The 10570-nt window shown below is 41.2% G+C and overlaps 2 protein-coding genes across 2 annotated transcripts in view; one reads left to right on the top strand and one right to left on the bottom strand.

Moving 5' to 3' along the window:
- The window catches only part of DNAH5 (dynein axonemal heavy chain 5), a 555556-nt gene that overhangs the window by 363446 nt on the left and 181540 nt on the right, over positions 1-10570 (top strand). The window lies entirely within an intron of this gene.
- Positions 3413-4348, bottom strand: LOC109300542 (olfactory receptor 1019-like). Its single transcript, XM_019521227.1, has one exon. It carries the CDS (start codon positions 4340-4342, stop codon positions 3413-3415), a length of 930 nt encoding a protein of 309 aa, XP_019376772.1. The 5' UTR covers positions 4343-4348.

Here is a 10570-nt window from a genome sequence, read left to right as displayed (position 1 = left end):
CTGCAGCAGCAAGTGGGAACTGCCCAAATCTCCAAAGATCTCTGAATATTTTCCAAATGGATTCAGAGAGATTTAAATCAATTCAGATCTTTTTTATTGGTCTCCTGATTTGATTTGATTTGGATTCAGAGATTCAGCCACTGAATAGGGCCAAATCTTCTCCAAATCGAATCAGCACTGGAAGCTTTGCACAGTCCTAGTAAAGAACACATTAGAGGCCTTGGAAGAAGTCCCTTTATCTTATATACATGCTCCATTATAGAAAGATTGGAATGAACTTTGGGTAACTTTGTAGAGAGACAGGTTTGCAAGTCCAGAATCCATGTGTTTGCTGATGTAAACAAGAAAGCACTGACTTGGGTATTTGTCTCTAGTGACACAAAAAAGTGATTGAAACCCATTACCATGAAGAATAGAACTCACTTTTAAGACACAAAACCTAACTGATAACATCTGAGACCATCCTAGTTAAGCCATTTTAGTCATTAATAATTTAATATATATGGTTGTAAACTTAGAGAAAGTGGGGAATCATGAACCTGAGCTGTTGGGAAAACTGAACAAGAACTTAGAATTTATGTGATCTGATCTACACCCATTGTCCCAGGATGAGTATAGTTTAGCATCTCCAGTGCCTGATGTGAATGCTAGTTAAACTTATGTTTATCTTTCCAATAAAGTGATTATCTTCAGAAGGGACAGGTCTTCTCTCTCTTTATTCCAGGGCCCTGTCCAACAAAGTAAACTCCCTTTGTCCCAGTTTGGAGATAGAGAGCTTCCCTTCATTTAATTTTACCCTCTGATAGTTTAGGGGTTAGGGAACTTGCACATGTAGTAGGAGATCCAATTTCTAGGCCTCTAAATAACCCAAAGAGAATTTGGATATCAATCCCTGTCTTCCCAGCAAAGTGTGGCTGCAACTTAGTCATTATACAAGACATTCTTCAATCTTCCTCTTGATATGATACCATGGACATCCAGAAAGGGAAGAGGTATATGACTAGGACCAGGAGAGCACCTGATAAGGAGGATCACTCAGTGAGATGGCTGTTACACTAAAAGGATTAGTCTTAGCAATATAGAGGTGAAAACCTAGGTGAAGCCACTGAAAGTTGGGAACAATAAATTCTCTGCTAAAGCAATCCACCAGAGATCAGGTGAATTCAGAATCTGTTCTTCCTTAGAGAATAATGCAAGGTTATCCTTTGTGAGAAGTGTTTCACATAAGTAACACTCCTACTTCCCATACCACCTTTATTCCTGAAACTACAGAAATTCCACAAGAAATATAAATAATTAAAAAAACACCTAGTAACCTCTAGGTCAAACAGGTAATCTAGTCTGCTGCTCAGGAAATGGAAGAGTGAAAGAGATGAGGACCAGCACAGACAGAACAAAAGGGAATTTTTAGAGGAGCCCAAATTGTCCAGGTACCCTGAAACTTCCTACACATTAGTTGTGGTATAACTTATGATGAACAAAATGTATGAGAGGGTGACAGTGGTTCCAGAGCCAGCCTTAGGGAAAATGCCACCAAAGGCAAAATTGTATTTTGGCACTGCACTGTCCCTCCACCCCCCACCCACCAGTCCCATGTCAGTGGCACTGTTGGAGGCAGATGTAGGCAGGCATTGCAGTCCAGTGGGCGAGTGGAGCAGCATGATGCATCAGACAGATGGGCAGGTAGGCACCACTACTATCACCTGCATTGCATGGCCCAGCTCCTCCTGAGCAGTGACTAGAGGTGAGAGGCAAGCTGGATGGTGCATCACTTCCCCTGCCTGCTTTGACTGGCCAGTTTGGGGTGGGGCAGGGTGGGGTGGAACTTGCAGAGAATACTGCAATGAACATGGGCTGCTCACATGTTTGTGTGTGGATGCATATGTGCGTGTGGTGCCCCCCAACCATGGCACCCTGGGTGGTTAGTCATGTTGCCCACCACTAAGGATGGCTCTGAATATGTTCCTGTCATATTGTCCTGGCTTTCTTCCAGATGGACAGAAAACCGAGCAGAACAGGGTGAGCTGCTGCTACACACTGCTTAATGTCACACTTGACAGCACAAAAAACTCATTCATAAATCTCTAAGTCTCTCTGTTTCTGTTTCCTAGAATTGACAACAAAGAGAATGGCTTTTGTAACAAAGTTGGGATCCTCGCTTATAGGGAATGTGAAAAAGAGAACGGCACGTTCTCTTTACAATACTGAATGTTTTTTCTTGTGGTGTCATAATGCAGTTTATTATTTTTGGATTAGATGGTCTCACAATAGCCATTTTGAGCAAAGCAAAAGATTGAAGTATAGGGTTTATCTATACTTGGAAATCAATGTAGATAAAAGTAGTGTGTGAATTGCACTTGCAATAGCCCTCATTAAAAACATTTCCCATGGAGAGCAACGGCACAGCTTACTCCTACCACCAACCCCTATTCCCCACTTAGCCTCTGAGGCAAATTTTGCTTGGTTCTCCAGTTGTATGCAGGTTTCCCATTCATTTCAATGGGCAACGCTTTGATCCTCAGGAAATGGATTCTCAGTTATATACAAGGCACATGGCTCTCCACTACTCCAAAGGAGAACTTTAACCTGTGCTTAGAAGGCTTGGGATTCTTAGAATCCTACTTCCGTCTGGCTGCATAAGTCTTACAAATTTTAGCAAGACATCGCCTGCTCTGTCAGGTAGACATCTAAGCAAGCAGCATAAGCATAGCCTAGTGCAGTGGTTCCTAACCTTGGGGTCATGACTCCATCTGTGGCTGCAACAATAAAAAATGGGCTTATGCACTCCTGGGGAGGGTGGCATGGTGGGGACACACGTCCCCCAGATTTGTGTGTGGAGTGGGAGTGGATGTGGATAGCCTGCTGCAGGCTCAGTGCTCCCTGACCTGTCGCACTCCCCTTGGGGCCTCTGCGGCAGAGTGGGGTGGGGACTCTTGGTTCTGCTGCTGAAAGAAAAGAAAACTCTTGGGTAATCCATGATAAAAAAAAATATCATTTTTGAACTGGTAGAAGTTTAAAGAATGAGCGGTTTGTGGTTCAAAAACCTCATAGGTTTAATACCTAAACTAAAATCCCAAACTTACATTTTCTAATTAATAATATCTTAACCTTGACCATGTTTTTAAGAAACAGACTCATGATTCTTGAAAACTTGTGGAGAAGAAAAGTGTATTAAATTAGACTAATGGGAACTGCCTAAGTGGGAATTGTGCACATGAAAGTTTGACCACATGCTGAGGGCCCAACCAATTGCTATTGTATGCAAAGCTCTCTGTGAAAGATGTGGCTTTCAATTTCTTTAGAAACAAGAGGCATATGTTGGTTATTCATAGACAGCAGGATAATGACATAGTGAACTCATTCCACTCTTTCATTCCTGTTTATTGATACAATTAATTCCCATTTTTTGTATTCATTGATTTCTTTTTATGGTTCTCCTAAAGGCCTCTTTCACTTCCTTGTTCCTTAAGCTGTAGATAATAGGGTTTAGCATGGGAATTGCAAGGGTGTAAAACACAGAAATTATTTTGTCCTGATCCACATAGGACTTTGAATTAGTCCGTAAATACATGAAAGAGCCTGTCCCAAAGAGTAGAGTGATGGCCATCAGGTGGGAGGCACAGGTGGAGAAGGCTTTATGTCGGCCCATGGCAGATTTGATCTTGAGGATAGCAACTACAATGTAAATATAAGAGACAAGTATGAGCATTAGGGTAGATATTTCAACCATAGCACAGCAAGTAAAATGAACAATGTCAGTGATATAGGTGCTAGAACAGGACAAAGCCATGACTGGGGGTCCATCACAGAAGAAATGATCAATGACGTTGGAGTCACAGAAAGACAAGCGAAATATGAATATGGTCTGAATTGTTGAGTTCAGGCAGCTGACAAAATACGAACCAACCACTAACATGACACAGAATTGCCTGGACATGATGACAGTGTAGAGTAAAGGGTTGCAGATGGCTGTGAATCGATCATATGCCATCACTGCCAACAGGTAGCATTCACAAGACACGGCGATGCAGAACAAAAAGAACTGAATAGCGCACCCAGAGAGTGAAATGGCTTTCAGCTCCCCAGTTAAAGTCATCAATGTGCTAGGAGCTATGATGGTGGAATATCCAACATCCAAGAGGGCCAGATTGCTGATGAAAAAATACATAGGAGTATGAAGCTGGGAGTGAGTTCTGATTAATACAATCAAAGTAAGGTTCCCCAGCATTGTCAGCAGATAGATCATGAGAAAGACCACAAAGAGGAAGATCTGCAGCTTTGGGTTGTCTGTGAATCCCAAGAGAATGAACTCAGTTATTGCAGTATGATTTCTGTCAATCATTTTTTCAAGCTGTGCTCTTCTTTGCAGATGAGACAGTAATGATTACACTGAAAGGGGAGACAAAAGAGAGACAGGTATCACCACCTAGATTCAGATACAATCATATTAAGCTCTTGGTGCTACCTTTTAGCAATGTGACCTTTGCAAACCAAAGATCTACTTCAGGTGAGAAACAGCATCTAGTACAGGGATATGCACTTTTTTTTTTTTTAATGGAGTAAGATTGCAAGCTATAGAATGAAGAAACCTGATAGGCAGGACAGGCCGTAGCAAAAGATCTTCACTGAGCATGCTGAGGAACTAATGTTAAATTTGTGGGACAGCAGCTTTCATCTTTTTGCATGACTTACCTTCTGGTTTCACACATACATAGGTCATTCTTGAAACTGGCCTTAGTTCTCCAGTTCTGCCCCTCCTTCAGCACTTGACTTCAACCTACAAGAGAATGTCAATGACAGAGCTTAGGTTTCTATCCCTGATTTTTGAAGAAAGCTCCATTTATTTCAGAGCACAATATCATACCACCTTTTATTTCACTTGATCATCCTATATTGAATAACAAAATGTGTAAACCCATCTCACTATGGAAGTGTGCCAATATCTATAGCCCCAGGCACTTAGATTCTACAACACAACCTCAGAATTCTACTACAGCCAGGATCCAAAGTCACAGTGCACTGCTCATGCTAACCAACAGTCATCAAAGTCTATCACCTTAAGCCACCCATTTATTCTGAAATCCAGCAGCTTGGAATCACTATGGCTTTTCCCCTAGCCCCAGCCCCACTCGTCCTAATGCACATGTGAGTTTACTCTGAATAACTTTTGAACTATTGTCTTCATTCTGGACATTAGATAAGACCATACCTGAGTGGACGGTATCAGTTAAATGAGGGTCAGAGCTATGCTGAGATCCATGAGTATGCACAAAAAAATAATATGAACCATAACATGTTAATATCAAACGGCTTTTTCAGTGAGGCTGGGTGTTGGAAATCCCATGAAGAAACAACCTCAAATTTGCACCACTATTTCATCACTGACCCCAGGTGAGTGCGTTCTTTAATGACAATACAACCATGTTTGTAGATTTTTAAGCAATTAGAAAACTCACCTGTTAAATAGCAGGTCTGACCTAACTCTAAGCATAATAAATTTAAACTTATGAAAAAGATCTTCAGCAATGTAAATGATCATTGATTTCACTGCAGACTTGCATACAGATTTGAGCTGAGGAGTTATAATGTTGTTAAATGTGTTACCTAGGTAAAAATCACTTACTTCCTGCACAAACCCAGAGACACTGACTTCTTTTCCTTCATCAACAGGCTGCTCTACATAAGAAAAGACTTCTTTCTTATTGCTGTGAATTTGCTCCAAACCACAATAATTTCCAATTGCCAAAGAGGAAAGAAAAAATATGTTTTGTGCGTGCTGCAGCCAAAGCAATAAAAGCCGACCTTGGACAGATAGTGTCTTTTGTCCCTGAACCAAAGGGGATTGTATTTGGAGGATAGTAAATTTGTTTACGTTTTTAGTGATACTTTGGGATGAAATCCCTGGACACACCAGAGTCTGAATACCAAACAAAAAACACATGGGATTCATAAAATAGCATTCCTATTCTCTGAGATAGAACACTTTCCATATCTTATATGAATCTCGTGGTGTGTTTTCTTTTCTCATGTTTTTTGAATTTCAGAGATAATTGGTCTGAACAGTCTCTTACTACATGATTCCCTGCAACAGATGGAGAGTGTGTCAGGAGGAGGAAAACAAATCCATTAACCTCAACCACAGCAGTTTCTTTTCAAAATTTTGAGAGGTGTACCCTAAAGAACTTTGTTATCTATTTCAAATGTTGCAGTCCTAGCTAATGCAATCATATAGAAATGTGAATAGCTCATCTCTTAGTGATAAAATGTTATAGCCTTCATTAGTTCAAGAAGAAGTTGAAAATTTGATCAGAGCATGACTCCACTCATTCAACAACAAGATGACAAAAATATATTGTATTAATAAAGTCTTGTAGAGAACACTGAGATTTCATCATAGAACCGATCAATGCAAGAGGTATAATCATCCAAGACTAACATGAAAGAGGCATGGATACATAGGGATTAGAATGGGTTTGCTCCATAACCATGACAGATGAATGACAGAGGGTAAATGTTCCAGTTGTAAAACTAATTGCCCTCCCTTTAGACTACCTCTCAGGAACATAGAAGAAAAGAAGATTTGAGAAAATGGGGCTGGAACATTAGAGAAAGTTCTGTTGATATTTTATTACAAAATGATGTCATGAAATAGAAGTCATAGTCTGCCTCCTGTTCTAAGACTGGTAGGGGCTGAGCAAAAGCACCCTGATCTGGTTACCTATAATAGCTGAACAGTGCTTGGGAAAATGTCAGTGGAACAGCCATAGGAAGAAAAGGAGGAAGAAATGTTTTACATTCTTAATGTGTCAGAAGGAAATTGGTGCAATGAAGTCACACAAGTGCAAAAACTGGATAGGCAGGAGCTAAGCTTGCTTCTTCCCTTCATCATAGAAACACGATGCTTTATAAAAAGTGATGAACTGCCACCCAAAAGGATGTTGGCAGAGAAAAAAAAACTGTCAGAAAAGAACAAAAAATTTTCTCTCTCAATGCTTCTCGTGTTGTAAGAGAGACCTTAATAGCCCTAACTGAAATCCACAGGGACATCCCCCACCCAAAGCTGACATCAGGTAATTAAAGCTCAAGGTTTGCTACTTGGTCAAGATTAGACTTTTAAATGATTTGTTCTGGAGTAAACCCCTAGATAATCCAGGGGGTGTTTCTCATGGAACTGCAGAATACACCTCTGATACATGCCACATTTAAGAGGAAAGTTTCCCACTTACCTCATTACTTACAAGATGACTGAGGGGGGATGCAGCATGACCTCAATTTTAATCTCCATTGGAGTCACACAAGAATGCAACTGAATTTCCAAATGTTTCTCTGCTACAGCCATCCTGGGATTTTGGAGGATTGCAAATTGTTCATTTTATCTTCATAGAACACATTGAAATTACCCTAACATAGCTAGGTGGCATGGCCAGATTGAGCCCTTACTTGAGGCAGAGTAACTTTGAGACACTCAGAGGATAGTTATCACAAGTCAACAAGCTTTAACATGTGGACACTCCCATTTTAAGTGCCTTTTGCATGGTCTAAGTGTAATGTGTAACTTCACCCAAAGATGGAAGATGTGGAACAGTATTCAGCACTCACCATTTACTAGAAAAATACCTTCCTACCTAGCAACCACTTAAAGGCCTCTTTCACTTCCTTGTTTCTCAGACTATAGATTAAGAGGTTCAGCATCAGGATTCCTAAGATATAAAACTCAAAAGATGATCTTCACTTGACCACCAGAGTATCTTGAACTAGGTGGTAAATATATGAAAGAGCCTGTCCCATAGAGAATAACAACAGTTGAAAAATGAGATGCACATATAGAGAAGGCTTTGAACCTGCCCTCCATGGAGTTGATCCTCAGGATAGCAGCTATGATGTATGCATGACAGACAAGGATAACAAGGATATTAGAAGTTACGACCACTGATGTGCACGGTACATGAATGATGTCAGCTGTGTGAATCTCAGAGCAAGACAGTTTCCAGGTAGAAAGTACATCACACAAGAAATGATCCATGATGTTGGAGTTTCAGAAGAACAAGTGAAATATGAATGTAGTCTGAGTCACTGAGTTCAGGAATCTTATGAAGTATGACCGAAGTAGCAGCAACACACAGAACTTCTTGGGCATGATGACAGTGTACAATAACAGGTTACAGATGGCTGGGAATCAATAATATGCTATCGCTGTTAAAAGGTAACATTTTCAGGACAAAGCCATACAAGAAAAAAAAAAAAGAATGACAGACAGTGAAAATGTTTTTTTCTCAGGCAGCATGTCTACGTAAGACGCTAATTGCGCAGTAACCTAACACCACTGTGCAGTAGCAGGCTGGGCAAAAACCATGCTAATATCTGTGCAGTGGTATTAAGCTACTGCACAGTTAGCATCACTAAAAAAACATGCACCGGCGCTACTACACAGTAGCACAAGTTACTGTGCATTAATTTAGTACTTGATTATGCAAGTACTAAACATAATGCACTGTAACTACAGTGCACTAATGAACACGTAGACATGCCTGTGACTAATGTGACAGTGACAGTGGAGTAACCAGCATCCAAGAGGGCCAGGATGCTGATAAAGAAATACATAGGGGTGTGAAGCTGGCTGTAAATACTGATTAACACAATTCTAAAGTATCCCGGCAAGATGAGCATGTAGATAATGAGTAAGACCACAGAGAGGATGATTTACAACTTTGGGTTGTGTGTGAATCTCAGGAAGATAAATTCTGCCACTGTAGTATGATTTCTATCAGTCATTTTTCCCCAACATGCTTTTTCTGAAGATGAGAAAGTGAGATTTGCACTGAAAGATGAGACAAATAAGTTCTGAGTATCAACACCTGCAAGGAACTCCCTCACCTTAAATTCAGTATAAATTCAAATATGCAGCATTCTACAACTCTCATATATACTATATTTCTCCCAGTTTCATCCTCTAGTGGCTGTTTCAAACAGATGTTTACCATTGTATTATAACTCATGAAACTATTTCTTTAGTTCAGTTAGGAAAGGTTCCTGCTCAAAATTCAACTTCAGTCCATCCTGCCTCCCCCTGATTGCTCTGCATAACAATGGTATTTTCAGGGCTAGAATCTAATACAATGAGCCACATTGGTTAGCACCATTCCTGAAAAATGGGTCTGTGTACAGCAGAATACTATGTAGTGTGAGAAACAATGCGATACTCAAAATCAATGCATTTATCATGGCTTCTAAATGGTTGTTTTCCTGTTTGTAGTTTTTTCCCCCCAGTTACTAAAAGGGAAAGGGGTTGAGATGCCAAATTATGGGTAGGAGATGTTTACTGAACATACCAAAAATCTAAGGTAATTTGTTATATCTTTAGAGTTTGTGTGAAACCAATCTGATCTCCACTCTTAACTCTGTGGATATATACCTTTAAAACCAAGAAGCACAACATGAAGTACAACATAACTTTTAAAGGTTTGGGACTGAAGATATTGGAAGACTGTCACAGCCTGTACTGTGCATATTCTGAAAAGTTCTGCAGATCTCTGTGTGGGGATCCCTTGCTTGGGGGCGTTTCTGGAGTGATAGGGGTAGCAGGAGGGTGCATTGGTATGGGAGGTCCAATGCTTGTATTACCCCCAATGCCAACATACAGGGATCCTGGCAAGCCAGAGTTCTGAGGGTGAAGCACCTTTTGTAGCTTTGCAAGAAAGACTGCCTCCCCCCCCACACACACACACGCAGAGTGCCCCATCCCAAACCCAACAAGAAAAAGTGGCAATGCTGTACCAGGGCAGAGACTTAACATTTGAAAGAGGGTAATTAGCAACTTCTCAGGCTATCATGAGCCTACGCTTGGGTTTTGTGTTTTGCATTCCTTCTACTATACCCTCCCCCTCACAGGGACATGCAGGTCCCTGGCAGGGTCAAGTGGGGCAGCTCTTCCCATTGCCCTTGCACTGCCGGGCAGGTCCCCTGTACCCACACCTGCATGCATACATGCTGGGCAGTGTGGTGGAGTAGGGTGCTCAAGGTTCCTGCCAGATGCAGGGCAGCTGTCCCGGGCACAGGGATCCCCAGGACCCAAGGAATCTTAATCCACCTCTACACCACTCCCACCCCACCCTGCCCCAATCTGCCATGCTGCTGCTGCTCAGTTTGGGCATTCATCCTTGTCTGCTGTTCCACACGAGGATACAAAAGACAGAAGGCAGATATTTCATTCTCTTTTACATAAAAATCCTTTAATGCTTTTATTCACCCTTTTATTTTTTTCTCATTAGTAAAACCATGAGTGGGTTACATGTGTAGAAATCTAAGCATTCACAGTGCCTTCCCCCCTTCCCCACCTTGCTGGAGGACACTCAGCAGACAGGGGACTCCAACACCATTTGGCCACTGGTACCCTATAGTTTGCAGTAGGCACCCCTGCACAGCAGGAACAACTAACGGAGGGAGAGGTTAATGAAAAAAAGACATGTAACTGAAGCACCATTTTAATGTTGAATTACAGTTTAGAAATTCATACAGGTCCTGAACTGATGTCTTTTCTTTCATAGGCAGACTGGAGTGCGGGCAGGAGGGG

This window comes from Gavialis gangeticus, unplaced genomic scaffold (assembly GCF_001723915.1).
Source record: "Gavialis gangeticus isolate Ggan-Ray unplaced genomic scaffold, GavGan_comp1, whole genome shotgun sequence".
NCBI classification, from domain to species: domain Eukaryota; kingdom Metazoa; phylum Chordata; order Crocodylia; family Gavialidae; genus Gavialis; species Gavialis gangeticus.
This window is presented reverse-complemented; position numbering and strand designations above follow the sequence as displayed.

Bases quoted from the DNA above. Each gene is read 5' to 3' on its own strand.
- LOC109300542 (XM_019521227.1), bottom strand. From the start codon at position 4,342: ATGATTGACAGAAATCATACTGCAATAACTGAGTTCATTCTCTTGGGA.